Below are 24252 nucleotides of genomic sequence, written 5' to 3'. Positions count from 1 at the left end.
TTATATGTAGCATCTAAAAAAACCCCGTCAATTTCATAGTAACACAGAGTACAATGTTGGTATCATAGACTGTGGGGTAGGGGAAAAGGAAGATATTGATCAAAGGGTTAAAACTTTCAGTAGTAAGATGAATACGTTTCTGGAGATGTACAGTGTGGTGATTACTGTAAAAATAATGTATTGTATACTTGAAATTTGCTAAATGAGTAGATCTCAAATGTTCTCAACCTACACACACACAGAATGGTAACTATGGGAGGTAATGGATTTGTGAGTTAGTTTGATTGTGATAATCATTTTGAATGTATACATATATCAAAATATCACATTGTACACCTTACATACATTTTGTAAAAAATAAGTAGAACTAAAAATGAAATAATAAAATTAATACAATTTCATTTTTAGCCTTACATTGATGGCCATGGGCATGGAATTTGCACACAGAAATGTAAAACTTGAACACTGTCAAATCTCCGAGTCTGATATTGTAATTTACACCATCCTCTCAAGTTAGATTTAAGTAAAGGGTTTGTTCTGCTAAAATTTCAGTGATCTCAATCAACAAACTTTTGCCTCTCACAGTTATCAAGATACAGGTTTAAATCATGAACTCAAAATATCTACCGAGCATCCACTATGTACCCAGCACCACTCCTGCCAATGCGATTCTAGTGGGCCTGTCAATGTTAACGAAATAGACTAAGTCCCTGTTCTAATGGTATTTACAGTGAGAAAAGACAGTCACTACATGGACAAACACATTATATATAATATGCCAGTTTCTGATAAGTGATGGAGAAAAATAGCTAATCAGGGCAAGAGAAATAATAGTGTGACAGGTAAGGGGAGGAAGGTGCTATTTCACATTGGGTGGTCAGGGATGGCTTCCCTGATAACATGATATGTAAGCAGCAACATGGAGGAAGCAAGGGAGCAGCCATGTAGCTGTCTGAAGGGAAGAGCACTCCAGTCACAGGAAAGAGCATATGCAAAAGCAGGGGATGCTTGGTGTGCTGCAGCACAGCCAATGCATGAGTATGGCTGACGCAGGGCGGGGCTGAAAGAAGACAGGGTAGGAGATGAGGCTAGAGGGATGGAGTTGGGGGCCAGTCGTTCGAGCTTTATAAGCCTTGGTAAAGATCTCTGCATTGACTTGAGTGTGCGGGGGTGGCACAGGAGAGATTTTAGCAGAGAATAAACATGACCTGACATTTTAAAATGGTCACTGGCTGCTGTGGGAAGAGACTGCAGACAGATTAGCTAGGAAACTACTGCAATAACCCAGGTAAAATAGGATGCTGGCTTATTTTAGCTCTGAAGTTGGAAAAAAAAACAGAAAAGGAGAAGGAGGAAGAAGAGGAGGAAGAGGAAACAGAAGGAGGAGAAGGAGGAGAAAAAGAAGAAGGAAAATCTTCTTTTCCCTCCAGATTCTAGGTATACACTGTTCACAAATAGGATATAGGTTGAGAGAGAAATAGATACATCAAGGATGTCTCCAAAAGTTTTTGGCCTGGGCAACTCATCAAAAGTAGCTGTCATTTATGAAAGGGGAAAGACTGATGAAGAATGTTTGAGGGAAAAAATAAAGATTTTCGTATTGGATAGCATGTCTTTTGGACACCCAAGTACAGAGGCCAGAAGGCAGTTTTCAATGTATAGTTATTTAAAGTCATGGAGTAGATGAGCGCACTTAGAGGGCCCATGTAGAAAAGAAGAGGTCCGAGCACTGACCCCTGCACAGACGGGAAATTTAGGAGGAAGCAGAAGAGGAGTACAGAAGGAGTAGCCCGTGGACTAGGAAGAGAATCGACAGAAAACAATGAACTAGAGACCAAGTGTTTTAAGTTATTAGTGTCGCAGTGTGACCAAGATGAGGATTTAGGAATGACCTCTGCCTTTAGCAACTTGGAGATCCTTTGTGACCTTGGTAAGAACTCTTTGGTGGAGTGGTAGAGATGATGGCTATGGGAGTGGGTTTCAAGAGAGAATGGGAAATGTACCTCTAGCATGATTCAGTTGGGACCACTGGAGATATGAAGACATTCTAAATCCAAAATTAATGAATGATGCAGAATAACCACCTATAAGTCAACTCACAAGAGCTAGTGGGCCTGTTAAAAAGTCACCAAAGGTGATCTAGTCCCCTCTAAGTTGTCTAATGTAGGAACATTACCAATGGTGGTTGAAGGCATAGCTGAAAAATGATGTGTGTCAGAACAGGTCTGCAGGGGTTCATTTAGTTGCTATTGGGAGCTCCTTCCAGAAAAGTAAAAAAGAAATTATTTTATAGTTGTGAGAATGTAGGGAGAACACACAGTAAGTCTGTTGACACAGTCTCTGACACTGAGGCCATCAGAGAGACCATCTCAATTATTGTTTTTTTCTTAAGCTGAAGTTAGTTACAAGGAATTTATTTACTCAGTTTTATTTTCTTCAGATTTCCGTTCTTGCCTTGGCACTTTGGGATAATATTTTTGAATAATACCATTGGTAATGAGTCTAGGGGATGGAATTTATTGTTCTTGATGGGCACGTTTTTGTAGTTTGTAAACTATGGGTCAAAAATGGAATGGCAGCTTTGAAAATAAAAGCAGGGCACACAGAGGTTTGCTTTTACCCTTCACGCAGGGCCCTATAGCAGTATTCGTGCCCCACCCTTCTGGGACTAAAGCTTTCATGCTTCCCCTTGACCCCAAGTGGAAAATCATTCCACGGTTCCTGGGACAGCACAGGACACACACCCTGTGAAGCTGTCATAAAGATTCTACTTGTGTCAGCTTCCTTTTTCCTCTTGCTAGTTCCCTTTACTTTGGCAGAAGGTAGGATATTATGGCCTAAATTAGGCTTACCCACATCTAATTCCCAGATTCTCAGACACCAGTCTTACTCTCCTACTTAAAAACACATGAACCTCCAGAAATTACCCAGAAAGAGTCCCACTGATGGCAAGTGTTCTGTCAGTTATAGCGCAGTCTGAAACAACTTATTTGAATGGGATTTCCATGGCCTTTTGAGCAGATTGGTCTCATGAAGTAAATTTACAGTACAGTGAGTAGGATTTCCTGAGGTGATGGATCTCCCATCTAATGGCCTCTGAGCGCGAGTCTCAGGAACTATAATGTTTTTTGCACATAGGCCTGTAAATGCCCAGTGCAAATTTTACCAAATAAGCCTCCTTCTGCATAAAGGGTTCTAAAAGTCTATAGCAGGCAATCCGAACAAAATCGTGTTTGCCTTTCTTCACCTTTTTCTAAGCTTACACCCCTGGGTTTTTGTTAACATTTAAAAAAGATATTTAAAACTGCACTTCAGCCACCTTGTAAAATGAAAGAGTACATTGTACAGGCACGAAAGGTACACGTCAGTGCTTTTATCAAATTCAGGGTCCTGCTCTGCGGCACTAATTGGAACCATGTGTTGAAAATGCAAGACAGGATTTTCAGCTGTTCTTTAATTAAATGGAAGAAAAGAAGGACTAAACCTCACGTTTCTTTATAACGAGAGGCTGCTGTGTGGTTCTATTAGCAGGACTGAGGGATGATCCTGAGTGGGGACATGGCACCTCCGTCAGAGCTCCAGGGAGACCGCTCGTTGCTTTAATATTTAAGACATTCTCAATGATTCTACGATGCGCTAGCCAGGTTCATAGAACGCCAGGCTGCAAATGCTTCTCTCCTGAGGAGATGAAGGGAAGTGACAAAAAAACTAATTATTTTCAAGTGTACTGGAAGATTGACTCATGCAGATTGTTGAATATTCTTATGCAGTTCAGTTGCTGCACAAAGCATCAGTGAGGTGGGAAAAGTGCCTCCTAGTTCACTTGCCCACTAAAATCTGTGGAGAAATAGTGGCCAATCTGTGTGTCAACTAGAAAGACAATGAGAAATAGTGTTTCAAGTTTTCTGTTGAAACGTAAAAAAAATATAATTTGATGTTTTAAAAAGTATTATTTCTGCCACTTTATATTTTTTGGGGGGAAGGATGCCCTATAGCTCTTTATCAAAATCCCAAGAAATGAAAGGTTGGTTCACAACGTGTCCTTTCAGGACTCAAGCCACTCTTTCACAATGCTTGATGTTACTTAATGTCTATTGAATGTCCCCAGTGTCTTGAACTCCACTCCCTCCCTGTCCTCACCAAGCTTGGATCCAGAGCTGGTGCCTCTGCACAAAGTGCTGAAGCCTTAGGAAAGACATGTAAATATTGCTTCCAACACAACACTCACACCTACAGCTTCCAGAAAGAGGTGAAAGGAGAAGTGAATGAATGAGGCCAGTGACAGCAGTTCCTCCAAAGGTATATATGAGCAGCATTCTGTGAGAAATGGGGATGCCAAAGCCCTGACAGGTGCCAGTGTCCCCACTCAGTCACCCATTAGTCCTGCTGACAGAAGGGATAAATGTTCCCCTTTCGCTCCTGGATGTACCTGTGAGAGCCTTTCAGAATGAGCCTCAGGAGATCCTGGTGGGGTGGGGGTACACGCCATCCATGGGGCTGGCTGCATTGATAAGGCTTCTTTATACCGGGTTTTCCTCCTTTCCTTTTTTTATGCTCCCTGTCCTGCAGGCCTCTGCCTGGGATCACATTCCCAAACAAATTGCCTGTGTGCAAGCCCTTGGCTCAGCCTCAGCTTTTGGAGGAATGCAGAGTAAGACAGATGCCTAGAAGGGTCTTGTATAAGCAGGTTCCATAAACGGTTTCTAATCTACCCACATTTATTTGACTGGCTGTGTTGTTTCTTAGATAGTAATTAAGGTGGAGACTGTCTCTAAATCAAAAGTAAGTGGTTAGGACTAGCCTACATTTTATTTCCTGAACGGTGGCCACCTGCTCCAGCCCATAATAGGAACATCTACTATCAAGACGCAGGGCTCTGAGCTCGCTCACCTACCTATATTACCGAGAGCCTTTGGGGACAAAGAGACCCTCACTCAGAAAGTATAAGTCTCTGTGACATTGTAAGATAAGAGCTTAGGATGAAAAGCCCCCAAAAGCGGGAAGGAAAATCAACATATGAATAAATACATGTTAAATTTTATTCAAATAGAGGACAGGAAAATCAGAAAGTGAGGACGACAGTTGGTAAATGAAAGGCTATGTGGCTATTTGAAAGGAAGAAAATGAGTAGAAGATAGAGTGGAGAACGTTTTGGCCTAACTGGCTAAGAAAGAGTTGGGAGTCGGGACAGGAGGTGGTGGATGGTCAGTCATAAAGTAACCACAAAATGCGGTGTTATGTTTTTTTCCAAGGTATCCTTTCCCAGTTATTAAAATACAGAGAGAAACATTTCAGGCTATCTCTAGAACACTTGCAAATGAAATCAGCCCCCCTGAAAAGCATTTGCTAGAAGCTGTCAGATTGTCAGCAAAAAATTTTAATTCAGACAACAGCTTATAAATGGATGCATGAATAGTTCTTTTGTGATTATACCATTCTCTCTTACAAAATGTAACTACCTATTTTTTGGATTTCTTGATTTATAAGTAGATTCATAAATATGGATGTCGGCTATTTAATTTTATTTTATTAAAGGTGAATTCTATAAATAATACTGAGTGAATAAGAGGATGAGGGCTGGCTGCTCTTCTGGGCAATATCTATCAAGGGGATCCTTGACTGGCCTTCCGATCCCATTTCCAGATGTCCCTTTGACCATCCCAAGGAAGTGACTGACAGAACTGTGGAGCCCAATTATTGTCGTCTTTATTATATAACTTAGCTCCACATTCCTAACCAGCCCTGGCCAACACTGCGTCTGGGATACCTTCTCACCTGTCTTCTGCATTCCAATGACTCACAGCCGCACACTTGGGCATGAACATCACACTCCCATCCTCCGGGACGTTCTGCACCCTCCTCTGACAGCTTCGTCCTCAGCTGCCTCTCCCTAACCCCCACCAATTTCTCTTAACTTTTCTACTGGATCTTTCATCTTCTAAGGATCCTCACCCATAACTTTAAATTCTTTATTGTTCTCTTTATGCCACTTATCCTACTACTCCTTGATATTACAGTTCATCATATAGTGATTCTGGGCTCCAATCTTACCCCCCAATACTCTACTCTTTAAAAGCACACCCCACATTTCACTTACTAGAATGTAAGCTCCACAGCATCAGAGCACTTGTATTATGCACAGCCACATCTAGTGCCCAGAACAGAGACCGGTACAAATGCTTAATACATATTTGGTGGATAGATGGATTTATCCTTACATTCTCTACATGGCCTAATTCTGTGTTTTGTGCATAGCTGATCCTTTATAAACATTTGTTGACTCAAATTTAGTCAACGAAGAGCAGCTTGGCTCTAAAACGCAGGTTCTAGTATTTTATTAATTTGAGAGATAGGCCACTAAGAGACACTTTTCTGAAGTAGTTTCCTGACTCTTTCAAACTACATAATAAAGATACCTCTTCCTGAGTGGAGACCTTTCTTTCATGAACTGCCCTAAGGAGGCCTGAGCCATACCATCTCATGCCAGGGCCAAGAATTATAAATTTTCAGCTGAAAAATCCTTCAGAAATGCAATCACCTTATTTTAGAAGTGCGAGGACCAAGGTCAAAAGAGCTGCACTGCACTATAACTCAATTTCGGTACCTTCCATTTCAGTGTCCTTCTGCAACCATCTGTTTTAGAATATAGACAACAGGAAAATAGGGGGGGGGAAATCACAGCATGCAATGACAGTATCTGAACATCTCAACACCAAATCTACAGATATCTCTCTACACAGGGCAAGAAATACAAAACCATCCCTTCGATTTTTCCACAGTAGATGTAGAGGACGAAACGATGATCACAGGCTAAATATGCTCTGTTCTAACCAGCTGAATCAATCTGACACACAGCAATGGTTGAAAAGATCCACTGCCCTGGAAAAATACAACAAATTTTTTGTAAATATTATGAATGTTCTAGATTCTATTGTTAAAATTATTTATGAAACACTTTCCGTATGTCCCTCTCTCAACACTAGTGGGTTAGTAGCCAAAATTCTGTTTTCTTCTTCTCTTCCATTTCACACAAACACACACACACACACACACACACAGACACACACACACACACACACAGAGTTGCATACTGATTTTGGCTAGACATTTTTTGGTCAATAAGATGCAATAACATTATCTTGAGATTCTGGCACTTTATGTACAAAATCCTCTTAGAAATATCAAAGATAAATCTTGGATTATATGAGGTTCATTATTATAGTAAAGTTTCCAGGTGGCTGAATAGAATTTTATGTTTTATAATTATATTTTTATAATTCATATATTTATATTATATTTAATTAAAATTTTTTCCTCTTAAATGGAAGTCACGATGGAAGTAAAAATGCAGCAAAATTTCTATTTAAAATATGTTCTTTTTCCATTGAGTTAGTAAAATCCTATTTCTGATAGTGACAATAGTGTGTAATTTCTTTCTGCTCTCTTTCTGTAGTCAAGCCTATGTGCATGCTTATAAATGTACAGTTGACCCTTGAAAAATGTGAGGGTTAGAAGTATGGACGCCCAGGTAGTCAAAAATCTGTGTATAACTTTTAACTGTCCAAAAACTTAAGCTGTCCCTTGAAATCTGCAGGGAACTGGCTCTAGGACCCTTGCAGATACCAAAATCTGAGGATGTTTCAATACTTAAATAAAATGGCGTAGAACAATGTTGGCCCTCCACATCTGTGAACCCCCAATGATGAACTGAAAACAGTACAGGTATTTATTGAAAACAACTTGCATGTAAGTGGACCTGCTGAGTTCAAACTCCTGTGGTTCAGGAGTCAACTGTATATATTATTTATAATTAATCACAGAAGGTACATGAGCTTTCAGAACAATTATTTCTTTGTATCAAAATATCTGACTAAATTTCAGTCTTTTAATGAGTTTCTTTTCAAAATGTTTTAGTAACTTGAAGAAATGTTAGAGTGCCTACTATGCAATAACACGCATTTATTCATTCAACAAACACTAAGCCTCTATGAATCTAGCCCTGTTCTAGGTAACGGGAGATAGAAAGATAAAGCAGCAGGCCATGCCTTTGCTATGATGGGGCTTACTTTCTCAGATGGGAGGGGAGGAGGGAGAGTGAGAGAGATATGAAAAAATTAATTCCAGACAGTGACATGCACAATGAAAACCAAAAAAAATTCCAATGAGACAGAGTGACTGGGGATGTGCACATCTTTTTTGGGGGGGGATGTGAAATATCTGAAAAGATATTTCAGGGAAAACACTGCTGAAGAGGTGACATTTGATTCTAGATCTGAAAGATGAAAAGAAACCAACTGTATGAAGATGAGCATTGTAGGGAGAGGGACCAACAGTACAATGGTTCTGAGATCTGGCCTACTTGAGGGACAGTAAGGGACAAGGAAAGTGAAGAAAAGGAACAGAAAATCAGGGGAAAGATAGGCAAGAGCCAGATCAGATCAGACCTTATAGACTGTGGTAAGGGGTGTGGGCTTTATTCAAAAGGCCATGGATCACTATTGAAGAGTTTTAATCCATGCAGTGAAAAGATCTTATCTAAGATTTTAAAATTCAGTTTGTCTGGATTGTAGAGGAGTAGGCAGGAGATTGTGCAGGGGGACCAGTAAGGAAGCAGATGTAGTAGACAGGAAGAGAGAAGTAAATAGAGTCAAGTTGTATTTTGGAGGTAAAAATAACAGGATGTGGGAGGAGAAAGACAGAAGCGCCAAGGAAGATTCCTGATTTTTTTTAGCTCGAAGCAACTAGGTAAGTGGTAGTGCGATGTGTGGGATGGGGAAGACTGGGGAAGAAATGATGGTTGGGATAGAATCAAATCTCTGCTTTAGATGTGCTGAAACATCCAAATAAAGGTACATGCTGATAGATGTACTCAGATGGATTTTTAGGAACCTCCTTTTGTTACAAATTAATGATAAATTATACATACATACACACACATACACGACTATAGAAGGAGAACTATTATAATATTCTAATTCTGGAGATATGTATTACCATATAGATGGTACTTAAAACCACAGATGACCTAGGGGGATAATGTAGGTAATGAAAAGAAGGCTGAAGATTAAGCCTACGGTACTCAAACATTTAACTGTTGAGCAAGAAGGAGAACTCAGCTAAAAAGTCTAAAAAACAAGTGGCCGGAAAGAAAGAGGAATACAAACAGCATATATTATTGCAAAAGTCAAGTGAAGAAAATGTTTACTGAGAAGAAGTGATTGGCTATCAAATGTTGCTGAGAGGCTTAGAGAGATGAAGGTTGAGAATGGACCAATTTTTGAATTTAGCAACATGGTGGTCATTCTTAAATTTGAGTAGCATGGTGGGATTGGGTGTCCATCTGGAGAGAAGGAAGATGAAATGAGAGGTTGGGAAGTAGAACCAGTGAATATTAAAAAAAAAAAAGGGCCAGACATCATTGAAGTGAATATGACATAAGTGAGTATGACAAGGTCCTTGTCTTCAAAGAGGGTCTGTCCTTGGGCATGTAAAACAAATATTTTAAAAGTAATCTCTGAAAAGCATGCCTTTTACAAAAAAATACAAAAGGGGTTACATTTACATGCGTAAGCACTCTATGAAGACCTGTTATGATAGTAAAGGAAAGAATTAAGTTAAGTAACATATTTTATTAAGAATACAAAAGCTTCAATACATTAGAAATTGTATCCTCAGATTTTCAGGTTGTTTGTGTACAAACTAAAAATAGATTTTAAACATCATCCCACAAGTTAAAATGCTTAGGCATAATTGTTCTGAATATGACTATTCAAAAAAGAACTGTAGACATTTTCTTTGTCATATTTCCAAAATCTTCCCAGACAGGATGTTAGACAGCTACCACACATAATATGTGTGAATTGAATAAGATAAATGTGTCCTTTGCAACAAAAAGTGAGATTTTATGTAATTATAGACATGCTGAATGAATAGTTTAGAATAATGTACCACTGTCATCAAATCATATCATCATATACACGTGTAATCCATTTTGCACAATAGTTTCAACTCAGTGTGTATGTAATTAAATTGTAAGATGTAGTAATAGCCGCTGCTGAACTGAAATTTTGCTTTTTCCAGTTTAAAGAAATGAATAGAAAACATAGTCTAGTGAACATCAAAGTACTTTTTTGAGACAGTTAAATCTCATCAAAGAGGTCTTCTGAACTAGTGTTTCTTAGAGTTTCTAAAGACATGTTTTCAGTTGAGCTGTGCTCCTTTTTCAACATCTCAGGTACTGGAGGATCAAGCCTAGAGTGAAAAAAAGAAAAACAAAGAGAAAAGAAAATCAAGATAACTTTGTTTTTAAAAAATTCCATATAGAGTAAAAGAAAATTAAGAGATACATACATGAATAAAAGTTACATCCGTTTCAGAATTGGTTTTAGAGATTTATTTCCCTATGCCACGTTGACATAAACAAAGAGATGAAGGGAATTTAATTTCATTAACTGCTTTATAATTAATCTGTCTCTATTCTGAGCTAATGGAAATTCAAGGGCCTACAACAATACTCATGAGTAAGGTACAAAAATAATATAAAATATCCTATTTTCTGTAACTAATTTTATGCCAAGATATAGATGGGTTTTCAAGCCATTTCTTTAATAATTCTATCCCAATTTACATTTTCCTTCAGTTCCCTTAAATTCTGCCTATTAACATGCATTTTAATCTCTGAACAGCAGAAAAGTTCTGATCACATGCATTTCCTTTCGTGGTCTATTTGATTATAAGTGTGCATATAACTAATAATGACTTCACATTTTAGCAATTCTTGATGAAATGTTGTTGGTCCACATTCATTTACTGAATCTACATATCTTCACTTAGTAACTCAATTTTATTCCATTTTAGAGCTGCAGTTACTACATCAATGGACAGACCTCTATACTTATGTAAATGTTCTTTTTGAGTCCTGGGATAAAAGGCATGGTCACTGACTGTTAACTGGTCTTAAAAACCAGTTTAAAAAAACTTCAAAAGCTGGAGGGTAACAGAGCTCAATCAAAAGGACAGCTTAGGAACACATGTTTATACCCTCATGTAAACCTTGTCAGTGGTTCTCTATGGAACCTAAATAAAAGATGCTTAATATTAACAATTAGAGGTGGCTTTAGGGGCAAATATGACTAGGTAGAGTCCACCCAGTAATACTCAGTAATATTTCTAACTTCAAAAGCAGAGGAGGCGTCATAGCAGCTTGGTACAGCTGAAAGAGAGCAGGACTTGAGATTAGGACACACAGATTTGAATCCAGGTCTATTTCTTCTCCTCTCTGTGACTTTAGGGAGGGTATTTAACCTAACTGGACTGCTGGGCTCTCACCTGGAAAACTGATATAATAATATCTGCTTTAGAGGTGGCCTAAAAATTAAATGAGGTATTGTAAATGAAAATTATTGTAAATTCCCACAAAACATTTGGAAACTATTATTATGAGCTGCTAATATTACATAAACTACAAAAGATCTCCTGCTAACAGCTGTTTTAATTTAAAAGAATAATCAATTAAAAATCCCCAAACATTGAGTATGTTTAGGTTTTAAGTATTTCAAAAAGCCTGCACCCACACTTAGTTGCACAGATTATTAAAAATGAACCCACAAAGGGGCCGGCTGAGTGGCGCACTGGTTACGAGTTGGCTTGGGAGTGCAGGCTCTGAGCAGCAGGGCCGCCATTGGGATCCCGCATGAGGGCCAGTGATGCTGCACCCTCTACAGCTAAGATGGAGAACAACAGCTCGACCTGGAGCTGGGCTGCCAAGAGTCCCAGGTAAGGGCCTAGGCTGCAGTGGGGCTGCAACAGACTGCCATGAGCTACCATGAGTGGCTGGTAGCCAGCGAGAGCTGCTGTGAGCCGCCGTGAGTGGCCATCCAATGGCCGGCGACCGATCTGCATCACCCGGGAAGAATGCAATGATAATACCAACTTGGGCCAGTGAAGCGACGTCCTCCACAACTAGACTGAAGAACTAAAGGACAGCAACTTGTCTGTTCCCCTTCCCTGAATCCCCAACGCTGTTCCCTCCCCCAATTCCCCAATAAAATCTTTAAAAAACAAAAAACAACAAAAAAAATGAACCCACACAGTTATCTTCCTTGGCCTTGTGACTGCATACGATTAACCTTGGTTGGGTGCCACTGGACCTGGGACATGTTCTGTCCTATCCTAGGCAAGTCAAGTTCAGGCAACATTACCCTCACAAGAATGCCAAGGTGCTCGGCATTAATGCATTGTCAAGGTGACACGTATGACCTCTGAGAGATTTAGTGTTAAAATTAACAATAAAGATGGACATAATTACTATAACATTTAATTAAATATCTAAAAATTGATTCCACAGGAGAAAATGACACAGTACATAATAAAAATATAATAATCACATGTATAAGTTTTCAACATCAACTTAAACATTTTTCTCTGGCCCTAAATGTCTTAAGAGTTGCTTTTTCTCCTAGCAAAGCGAAGAATTGATTGATTTCAATTAAAAAATCAGGCATGGAAAAACCTCTACAACTTTGTTCATAGTCTGGACACTATACAACCGGAACGCAGAGATCAATTTAATTTTTAAAAATCAGTATAAGACAAAGGGACCACTCTGAAGCAACAAGTCTGAAGGAAATAGATTCCTGGTATCTTATTTATGATTCCCATCTCCTTCTGAAGTTACCAGGAGCTTAACAAATGGATTTAGACTCTTGTTCTTAGTGTCTAGTATATAATAGGTGCTCAATAACAGATGTTCAATGAATGGAGATCATTGTTCTACAGCTTTCATATCCATGGTAAGTCAACAGAGTAAATTTCAAATTCTCCTCACAACCAAAAAAATGTTTAATAATTTTTATAAGTAGTAAATATTTAAGACTTTTTATAAATTCTGAAAAGCATAAAGAAGGAAATAAAAATGTCCAACATCCTATTTTACATTATTTGTATTTTCACAAAAAATGGGATCATTATATAATTTTTCAGCTTGATGTTTCTACTCTACAAAATATTAGCAATATCTTTGCATGTTGAAAAATATTCTACATTAAAAAATATCTACATTCATTACTAATTTTAATTTGGTTGTATTAACCATTAATGCACCAAGAGATTATTTTATTTGGTTCCACTTTTTAATGCTCTAATAAACAACACAGCAATTAATATTCTTATACAGATATCTTAGCATATTTATCATATTACCTTTTCATAAACATACTTATTCTAAGACTTCATACTTAAAGGTAAAATTTGAAAGAAAATAACTCAGAGAAGCTATCTATAGTCTTAACAGCAAGTGAGCTAAACAAGTTATTTGAAACTTGGAAGTTCATTTCCATCTAATTACAACCATTAGTTATCACCCATTTTAAATTCTAAATATGTCACGAAGACATCTTCCCCCCATCCCCACATGCAGGTGGATTTTTCTTTTCTCTTATCATTTAAAGTACCTACTGTCTGTACCCTATATATCAATACATAGTGTTAGTCATTCAATCCATATTTGTTGAGTACATCCTACAAACAGGTCACTGTGTTAGGGAAATATAACAAATCTGATAAAGGCAATACACGATTCCTACCCATAGGAAGCTTTCAGTTAAACTTTTTACTTTGTCTAATTTTTTTTCGAATGTGTCTTTTCATCCTAGAAATTTCATAAGTAGCTTGAAAGCAAGGACTATGTAATCCCTAACTTCTTTGTGAAAAGTTAGGGTTACTATAAATGATGTTGGAGTTCTTTCAGTTCCTGAATTCTGAGACAGTTATGCTCAAATAGTTGAGCATAGACTACTTTTCAAAATATAGGTTCTCAATAAATATCTGTAGAATAAATGAATAATGTGAATTAAAGATGAAAGGTTAATGACAATAATACACTGTCTCTGTAGAGTTAAAGGCTAAAAGTATAAGGACTATTTCAAATAAAGGGAATAAGTAAAACTTCTCTAAAAATGGCATATATTCTCAATAATATAATTGTACAGAGTTCTATGCTTTATTTCATTGCATCACACATACACACAAACACACACACACACACACACTCACCCCAACTCAAATCAAAATTATTCTACCACCATCCAATTAACAATAGTGTAGATCAAAAGTTACATTCATCCACAGAATTATCTCTTCTTGTTTTACTAGAATGTTAGAATGTATGATTTCTCTTTCAATTTTCTGGGAGTTGAATTACCAACACCTTTTAAAATTATATTTCCAGTTATTGGCTCATTTTGTAAAGACATTTTCTCAGCCAAGTTTAATACCCACTGGTATCACCATGGTTGGGATATCAATCTTTTCTTATTCAAATGAGACACATTAGTATTGTTTGGAGTGAATTACTTGCATTTTGCAACATGTTCTGAGAATAATATTTCTGAAACATGTCAAGATGCCTATCTGGACAAATTGAGAGGTCTGAGAAAATGTGTAATGATTGATTGCACTGTGACACTTGAAAGAGCATGCTCATTTGACTATGACACAAACAATGGTTCTGAAAAAAAAAATCAAATCAATTTATATGTGACCTAACTGCATCTTTACTTGCACAATACACATAAAATTCAATTCCAAGTAAATGAAACATTTAAATGAGAATGGCAAAACTTGAAAGCATTTAGAAGAAAGTAAAAGAGAATGTCTTTAGGATCTTAGAGTAGAGAAGTTTTTGTTTTTTGTTTTTAAGGAGGAAATGAAACCATAAAGATAAAGATTGATACATTCAATTACATTAGAAGCACCAGAAGTAAGCACTTCTATTCATCACCTTAAAGAAAATGAAAGACCAAGTCACAAACTGGGAGGAGCTACTGACATATGCTACTAACAAAGAATTGCTTTCCAAAGAACTCCTACAAACAATAAAAAACAACATGATTAAAAACATTCCAAAGACAACAAGAACCCCTTCTTGAAACTTCCAAGAGACAGAACAGGAGGGGCAAATAAGCTCACCTTTGTTAGTCACCAAGAAAATGCAAATGAAAACCAGTATGAAATATTTTATACCAGAGTAGCAGAAGTAAAGATGTCCAACAATTGCAAAGATCACAGAGGACATAGAGTAACAAGATAAATTACTACTGGTTGGAGAGTAAATATTTGAAACCATCTGGAAAACAATTTGGCAATAACTGCCCAAGTACATGAAGCTATATGCACCTATTCTCAGGAATTCCACTCCTAGGTAAATACTTTAGAGAAACATTTGCCTATGGGTGTCAGGGGATATGTACACAACTGTTTATATAGGTGTGTTGTTTGTATTGTGAAAAACTAATAACTACCACAATGTGTCTCCACAGGAAAATGAGCAAATAAGCCATCAAATTTTTACACAATGTACTATGATACAGCTGCACACGTGTGGATCTCAAACATAATGTTGAACAAAAGTGCAAGGCACAAAAGAATACATACAATATGATTCTACTTATTTAAAGTTCAAAGCTGCATTATTACTCGTTGAACACTGGTATGTGCATGAGTATACATGATATGTGTATGAGTGTATGTATGCTGTGAGTCAGTGTGTCTGTGTATGTAACATAATAGTTCTGGGTCTTATTTGTTCCTTCAAGATAATGCTCTCAGATTTCTGGGTTTTGTAGCTTTGGCTATTACGAAGATGGTGATAGAGAAAAATGGCAGGTATCATATCGTATCGTATCGTATCGTATCTTATCGTATCGTATCGTATCTAGTAGAGTATAGTGTATAGTATAGTATTGTATTGTATAGTATAGTATAAAGGTATACTACTGCATAAAATATAGCTTAGTCTAGTATAAAGGGTTGTGTTTTAGACATAATGGGTAAGTATGGAGTACTACAGGGTATCCAAATGGAGATAGATATTGAGTAAGTAAATGACTACACAGGTGTAGAGCTCAGGAGAGATGAATGGACTACATGTACAGAGACAGCAGTCACTGCCATAGCCCTCACCACTAAAGGCAAATGAGTGAATTGAAGAGATCACCCAGAGAGTGTTTACCAGAGGGGGGAAAAAAAGGTTAGTAAGGAATCTTGGAGAATATGAGTAAAAAGAGACTACAAAGAAATGATTCAAGAGATACGAGAACCAGAAAGGAGTGTCGCCACAGAGGCCAAGGAGCAAGTTTATTTTGTGTGCCCACAGCTAGTGCTGTTTCCACCTGCAGCCCAAATGCTGCCTTCCTATACACCTTTGACTGCTGAGTCTGTAAACACACATTACATAAATTATTTCCACCTACTATGAATTATCTGGAGTTGAGAAGAATAGCCTGGAAGGATGCTGCTATGCTTGTGATTTACTAGATTGGAAGAACAAGCAATATTTTCTTATGGGAAGAAGAAATCTTAAACTCTTGCACTGCAGTAGTCACAGCAAAAACCTAGCAAAATGGTCAATACCCGCCTGGCCTCCACAGCAGGGCGTTTGGAAGTAGCTGCTTCTCTTGCATTGTAATGAATGTATATGGTTTTGTATTACTACCAACTTCCCTGGCATTCACCCATCTCATCTCTGACTTTCTCCTGGGATTTGGGTAAAGGTCAGATGTGGGGCAAGGGATGATGAGAGGTGAGGTAAGGGCAATGTATTGGGAGACAATCAGAACTGAGCATTGGCTGGGACATATAATATTTGGCAATAATAAAAGACAAATATCTAATGGTTTGATTTTTAGGATGTAACAAATCAAACCTTCATAAAAATGACCATTAAAAAAACAGCCAAATCAAAGTGTTAGGTACTTGCTACTATTAAATAACTAGACAGCTATCATACTGACTTTAACAGTTCCCATTATGAATAAAGTCAATTATAAAAACATCTTAAATGGAAAAATTTTAAATAATGTGCTGAAAGATTTGACATCACCTAGTTACCACTGCATTGCAAATTGAATTTTAGTATTTTTAAAAATATTTGATCTTAGAATAAATGGGAAACATAGCTACACATTTCTAGTTGACCTTATAAAAACCAAAAGCATCTCCTAAATAAATAAAGACTGAAGTCATCAGGATTCATTGACACAAGTGTTGAACATTGTCTGGAATCCAGTAGGCCCAGATGACATTTCACTGGCTTGAAAAAATGAAAGAAGTTGAAACTTTCTTTCTGGCAACCATAGTGGCAAATAAAAGAAATTACATTAGTTATTTTCAACTAAATTCCTAAAGATATCTTTTTCTAATGAATATGACTTTGCTATTCAAATTTATCAAGAACAAGAAGAAAATAGAAATATGGTTTTCAAATATGTAATTTTGAATGAAACACAGAAAGGAGAATTATGAAGCATGAATACACTTAATGATAAATGCTTTATGAGTATTGGGAAAAATAGTTCTAAAATTTCCCTGTGGGGGGGAATATATATGTGTGTGTGTGTGTGTGTGTGTGTGTGTGTATATATATATATATATATATATACATATCATGGATTTAAAAGTAATATCTTCTAGTTCTATGTAATTCAATATTTAAAGTCAGAATCATTAAGATAAACATGTCCATAATCCATAAGGATGTCAAAAGTTATGTAGGAATTTCATAATAATAAATTGAAAGACTGTGTCACTCTTATTTCATTCAGATAAATAATATTGCTCTGGTAATTTATTAGATGATGAATGTCAAAGTCCATATATGCTTTAAAAAAATCAACACTTGAAAAACCTATATTAAGTCCCACTTCTTTCTGCATTCCTTGTAAGTTTTGAATTGTTATATGTGACATTTGCTACTGTTGATCTATGTCTATAAAAGTAGAAAAATTGTCATTCTGGTAGAAGATGGTTCTCCACAACTTTAGTTTTAAGACTGGCCATTGCTTATTGTTGCTTGATGTGCTACAAATGCGCCCAACTAGAAGATTCTCAACTGGAGAGACTGCTTTATTTGACCCGGCTCTTAAATGCTCCAATGATTACATGTACTAATTAATGAACAAATGATTGAGTAAATGAGGTAGACAGTATTAACAAGAAGGCTCAATAAAGGTAAGCAACCTGCCAAAAGCCACCGAGTCATCAAGGATGAAAGTGAGCAGAGCAGGCAGGCAAGTCAACAAGGGAGCCAGGATATTAGCTTAGGCTCCCACACTCCAAAATCCATGCCCCTCACCCTACACTTGTGTATGGGGGTCACCTTCTTCTTCCAGAGGAAGGTAGCTTTGTGTTGCACAGTGTCTCAAAAAGAAACTCTGTGGTCCAAAATGTTTGGAAAATGTTCATTTTTCTCCACTAAATCTTCTGTTTCATGTGCATAATATACACTAAAAGCTATGGAAGTTCTTCCATAAACTTAATTATATTATTAGGTTAAGCAGAAGCAAGGCACAGAAGAGTGAGTGTAGAAAATGTGTGTGTTTGTGTGTGTGTATGTGTGTACATATATATACATGCATATGCATGTGTGTATATGTGTGTGTTTGTATGTATACAGAATAGCTCTGGAAAGAGTCACAAGAAATTAGTAATGGCCAAGTCTGGGGAGAGGAACTTGGGCTGAAGGACAGGGATACATTTTGTTGGATGTTCTCTTAAACTGTTGAGATTTGTTTTAAAAAACCTTATACATAGATTATATCTGTGAAAAGTGCTTTAAGAAAAAAGACGCCTGTTTAACCAGTGTTTTACAAATTAATTTGGCATCTGAAGCCTCTTTTCTCACTATCTCTCTACTATTCACATCCCAAGAAACTAGTGTTACTTACTTCCCCGTGAATATAACATTTATTAGCTGAACCCCAAAACTTAGTGGTAAAACAAAGGAAAATAAGAACACAGAAAAAGGAGACAGAACTCTACTTTTTACTACCGAGGCTAGTGGGGCAAACATGGACAGACAATAATACCTGGCTAAGGGGGTTAGTGATTTCTAATGAACTGGGGCAACAGTGATAGTTTCACCACAGTATGAAAGCAGCTGTTCTGGTTTCCTGCTGCTGCTGTAACAAATTACCACAACATAGTGGCTTAAAACAACACAAATTCATTATCTTATAGTTCTGGAGGTTGGCAGTCTGACCCAGATCTCCCTGGGCTAAAATCAAGATGTCGGCAGAGCTGTGTTCCTCTCTGGGGACTAGTGGGGAATCTGTTTCTTTGACTTTTCCAGCTTCCAGAGACTGCCTTCTTCCTCCATCTTCTAAGCCAGTGGTGCCAGGTGGACTCCTCACATCACATCATTCTGACTTGATTCCTTCCTCACAGCTCCTTCTCCCACTCTCTGCCTCTCACTTCCACTTAAGGGCTGTTGTGATACATTGGACTGTCCTGCATAATCCAGGATAATTTAGCTACTTTTAAGGTCTAAACAGCAGCCTCGATCCATCTGCAACCTTCACTCCCCTTTGCCATGTGATCTAACATAGTCTAAACTTCCAGGAATTAAGACGTGGACATCCGAGGGTGGTAATGGGGGTGGGGGTCACCATTCTGCTTACTACTTCAGCCATAACTTAATAGGATTGAACTGTCATGCTAATCTATCAGTTTAAATATGTTTCAGGAAAACTGATTAAAGACACAGGCTGAGTAAGACCAGGATATGGAAGGCCCAGAGCTAAAAGAAACCCTCAAGCTGGCTGGATGAGGCATCTGCAAGGTCCGTGCAACATGGCCTAAATCTCAAAAAGAACTCACCTTGGGTCTTCTTACCCAGAGATGAACAGAACCAGAGTCATTGAGACAGGCTGGCAATGACTATCATCCATCAACCACTCATCCACTAGTTATCGTGTGCTTACCATGAGTCAGAGATTGTGCTAGAGGCCCAGGATACAAGGTGAGCAAACAAATAGCCCGAGGCTGACGTAACACCGAGCTGCTGAGCTCCTCAGGTATGTACCTCCAGCAGCCCTGGTCTTGGAGACAACAAAACAGCGCTGTGTTTCACTATGACAGTCCTAAAATGTAAAGCTGTTCAAGGCCCACGGACAGTGCCACTCGCTTGGGTGCGTGACCTATGGTGTCAGTCACAGGACCACCAGCTTAGCAGGGCTTCGTTTCTGTTTTAAGCCTCTGCTATCACTATCTTTAAATTCTTAATAATTTTGAACAAAAAGGCTCTGTGTTTTCAGCTTGCTCTGGGCCTGTATATTATTGTAGTCTGTCTTGGCTAGTCTGTTCTGGTCACTTTGAATGACCTCAGTACGCCAGACCTAATCTGAACCTAACCAAACCCAATGCTTAGGCTTATTCTGGACCAATAAATGGAACTTTTATTTTAAACCAATTATGTATGGATGTATGGACTCATTCTGTCTTATTCAGAATGTAGTTCTGATCATTAATTAGCATAAGCACAAGTGATCCTTTCTAACACGTAAAGCATGCCTACTTTTTCTCTTCAGGAAAACACTTGGTGGATTTTTTCACTGGTATTTTTTTTTTCTTGCAAATAAATACATAAGAATGTATTTTCCTGGCAAATAAATACTCTGCTTTGTTAGGCTTCTCCTTATCCCTCTCCTGTTTTCTTCGTAAAGCTTTACTGTCTTTTGTTTTACAGTAAGAGAACTCAGCTTCTCCTTTTACAGATTTTCCCATTATTTCAGTCCTTGGTAGTGGACTTTATTCTTAGTGTTCTCCAAATTCCCCAGTTTAATTAATCCCTCCGCTCACAAACCAGCATGCCTGCCATCAGGGCCATCCTGTGCTGTGGCCTACCTATGGCCTTCCCTTTGATTTGTTGACTATTAGCCTGCCCCAAATCCTTCCTGAATATTTTCTAGGTTTTTCTTGGAATGGGTGATTCAGGATGATCTGCAGCAAGAATTTTTAAGGAAGACAAGACTGTTTTTTAACAGTCTTCTTCACATCATCTAACTTTTATATAAAAAGAATATCGTATAACTGATACATCAAACATACAAACTGAAAAAAACATTTCCTCACAAAGCGTACTAATTCAAGTTGGTCTTGCAGGGGAACATTAAGAGAGTCACTGCTCAAATTCTGGGAGAGGTTCTGTCTTTTTTACAGAAACATGTCAGAAAGGGGTCAGAGCATCGGAAGAAGGCAGATGGAAATAATCTACGGAATTCTGTGGGTTTTTACTTTGAATTAAAAAGATTAAACTTTTCAGTTGATTTAAAAAATATAACCAAACTGTAAAGCAAAATCAAGTGGTATAGGGAGGTAGAAGGGTTTTAAAAGAAATCACTGAATCTCACAATTGGTAGCAATTCACTGTCTAGATAAGGCAGTACAGCCATGGAGAATGTAGTACTATATGCTCAGAATGACTAGAGAAAGATCTATGTAACTTCTTGCCCTAGAAAAATTTTATTACATGTACAGTATTATGATTCCAATAAAAGTTCAAATGTCATTACTAAACTTTTATTTATCACACTAAAAATATGTGAAGTAACCTCAAATGTTATTTAAAAGTCAACCAAATCAACACCGAAAACTGCAGGCTACAGCTGTGTTATGTTTACGTAACTATATTTATTAAGGGCATTATATGCATTTTTCATTGTAATATTTTTATGATTACATAAATTACCATTTTTTCCAAGATTTTGTACTGAACTAATGTTTATTTTGAGGAAGCAGAGCAAGTACAACATATGGTTCCATTAGAGCATTAATGGATACAATTTGGTCTCATCTCATTAAATATCTTACTATAATCAATGCCTTAAGAAAAATATAAAAATAGAATTATTTAATCATAATACTCCAAAATTCATAGAGGAGGAAGCTTCTACATGGCATTAAGAAGTATCAATAAGAAATTTAATGAATCAATGTTTTATAAAGGCATTGGTTTGATTTGCCAAAATGCAGAACTGGCTGTAGCATATAATTGTTAAGCCTTGAACAGACAAGTTCAGAAAATAATCAATTAACATGTCAAACAACCATTGTTACCTAACTGATCTTATTTTGCTATTATATGAAAGCTGTATATCTCAGCCTCCATCATCTGCCATCTGAACTACATAATTCTTAACTTTTCTCCTTGCCTTTTATGTTTTTTGCCTTCATCCCATCTTCCAACTGCTGCTAATTAGTTATATCTGTCTACAACACAATCCCAATTATAACTTTCTACACCTATGAAATGACAATTGATACTCCCTTGGCATTGAAAAAAAAAAGAAATAATTGCATAATTTCTAGCTTCGTGTCTACCTTTCTGACTCTGACTATCCAATGCTCCTCCACAGCAAACTTACGGTCATCAAGCAAACACATCGTTCTCTCTTCAGCACCATACTTTTCTACACAGTTCCCTCAGCTAAAGGACTTTATCAAAACAATGACCATTTTATTATGCCCATACTTCCTGGGGATCAGGAATCTGCAGAGGGCATAGTGGAGATGGCGGTCTTTGTGCCATGATGGTGTCAGGCCGATAGCTGGGAATACTTAAAAACGGGCTGACACAATGGCTGGAAGCTGGAATTCTCTGAAAGCTCATTCAGCCGTGTCTGGTGCTTGGGCTGGGAGCCTACAAAGACTAGGACCAGCTGCTGGGGAGTATTTGGTGGCTTGGCTTCCTTGTAACATGGCAGTCTAGGGTAGTCAGTCTTCTTACATATTATAAAAAGCTTAGGGCTCTAAGCACAAGGTGCCTTTTCTGACCTACCCTCTGGAAATCACACAGCATTTCACTTCTCCTGCATTTTACTGGTTACAAATGAGTCAAAAGCCCACTCAGATTCAAAGGGAGAAGACATAGAAACCACCTCTCAATGGAAGGAGTCTCAACCACCGACTTGAATTCTGCACATCTTTGTCACTTATATTGTAAACAACCGGAGAGCAGGCACTGTGATTTAGAATCATTGTTTCATGCAGAATTTGGCACACTTCCTAGAATAAAGAACTGTGTGTGCTGACGTTGACTAAAAAGTGTCTTGTTGGGGGTGTTTGCCTTTTTTCGCTTAAAGTTGCCTGTGAAAAAAGCTACAGCTAGTTTCATATTTAATTTATATAGCATAAAAACCATTCCAGATCAGAAGGGCAACAATATAAGCTTTTTAGAAATGCCATCACATAAAATAAATTTAATCCTCATTAATGGTTCGGCAAGAAAATTTTAATTTCTGACAACTATTGCTAGCCAGTATTTAGCTCACTTTCCATTATGAAGTAACTTAAACTATTTTTCACAAGTAGTTTTAGATGTTTATAAATTTACATGCTTACAAGTTCAGACTAATACCATTAGTTTAGTTATACTCTACTGGAACATTTGGGAAGAGAGAGATGTGGTTAAATGAATGGTGTTTCAGTCTTCATGGCTAAAAGCCTTATTAGCAAATGCTGGTCAACTCTAAGTAAACACACACTCAGAACCCAACTACTAGAAGAGTCTAGTTAGCTGAATTTTCTATTAACTTGTTTCATTAACTTGTTGCTGTTATTAATATTATTATTATTAAGCTTTAGGAATGTTAGATAATTTTAAACTCTTCTATCAGGCTATTAAGAAACAATAAGGAAAATAAGCAATCATACTTTCCTTAATATTACAAATAAAAGACAAAGGTGAAATAAAATCTTTAGCTATATACACCCTTTATTCTGAGAAGAAATGTGAGCCCTGTAAGCAATAAGGAATTATCACCACCAATAAGCAATCAAGAAGAGTCAGATTTCAAAAATCAGGAACCGTAAACAGAAACTAAAATGTTGAACCAAGAAATTATAACACTTGTTTGGAACTAGGAAAGCTGTCATCCATAAAGTCACACGCAACCCCAAAAGACAACCATGAAAATTGAACAGGCTATACTCATGCATGGGAAATATTCAGCTAGATTTTAAAGTCTGACCATAATTTCCCTTGAAATATATATAAATTCTAAACTCTCCTCCAAATCTTAAATCTTAATGTTTTTAAATTGCTGTCTATAGTGCATTCTTTCATTGCTTTCTACAAAAGTAGACCCATTTGCCATATTGTAAACACAAAACAAAACGAACGTTTGATAGTTCCAATTCTATCACTGCACACTTTTCTATAACTGAGAAACTTGTGACTAGGAGCAATTAAAAAGCCCACTTGTTACATGGTGACAGAAAGAGAACTGACTCTGGGTAGTGAGCACACAATGTGATATATAGATGATGTATTATAGAAATGTACACTTGAAACATATGTAATTTTACCAACCATTGTCACCCAAACCCCCCAAAAGAAGTCTCATTTGTAAGAATGTAAGTTTCCAGAAGGCAGGAACCATGGATGTCTAAGTATAGTTTAACTACACATAGATTTAC

General features: G+C 37.4%; 1 protein-coding gene across 4 annotated transcripts in view; it reads right to left on the bottom strand.

The window, feature by feature from the left end:
* Positions 1–8942: 8942 nt before the first annotated feature.
* XRCC4 (X-ray repair cross complementing 4) overlaps positions 8943–24252 on the bottom strand; it is a 239926-nt gene continuing 224616 nt past the window's right edge. For all 4 annotated transcript variants that reach the window (XM_019652565.1, XM_019652564.1, XM_019652567.1 and 1 more), the window contains one exon: positions 8943–10251. In XM_019652565.1, coding sequence (XP_019508110.1) covers positions 10140–10251 — 112 coding nt within the window. In that variant the 3' untranslated portion in view covers positions 8943–10139. The remainder of the gene's footprint in view (positions 10252–24252) is intronic.

The sequence above is a fragment of the Hipposideros armiger genome, unplaced genomic scaffold (genome assembly GCF_001890085.2).
Source record: "Hipposideros armiger isolate ML-2016 unplaced genomic scaffold, ASM189008v1 scaffold_182, whole genome shotgun sequence".
Lineage (NCBI taxonomy): Eukaryota > Metazoa > Chordata > Mammalia > Chiroptera > Hipposideridae > Hipposideros > Hipposideros armiger.
The sequence above is the reverse complement of the archived record's forward strand: the minus strand, read 5'-3'. Positions and strand labels throughout refer to the sequence as shown.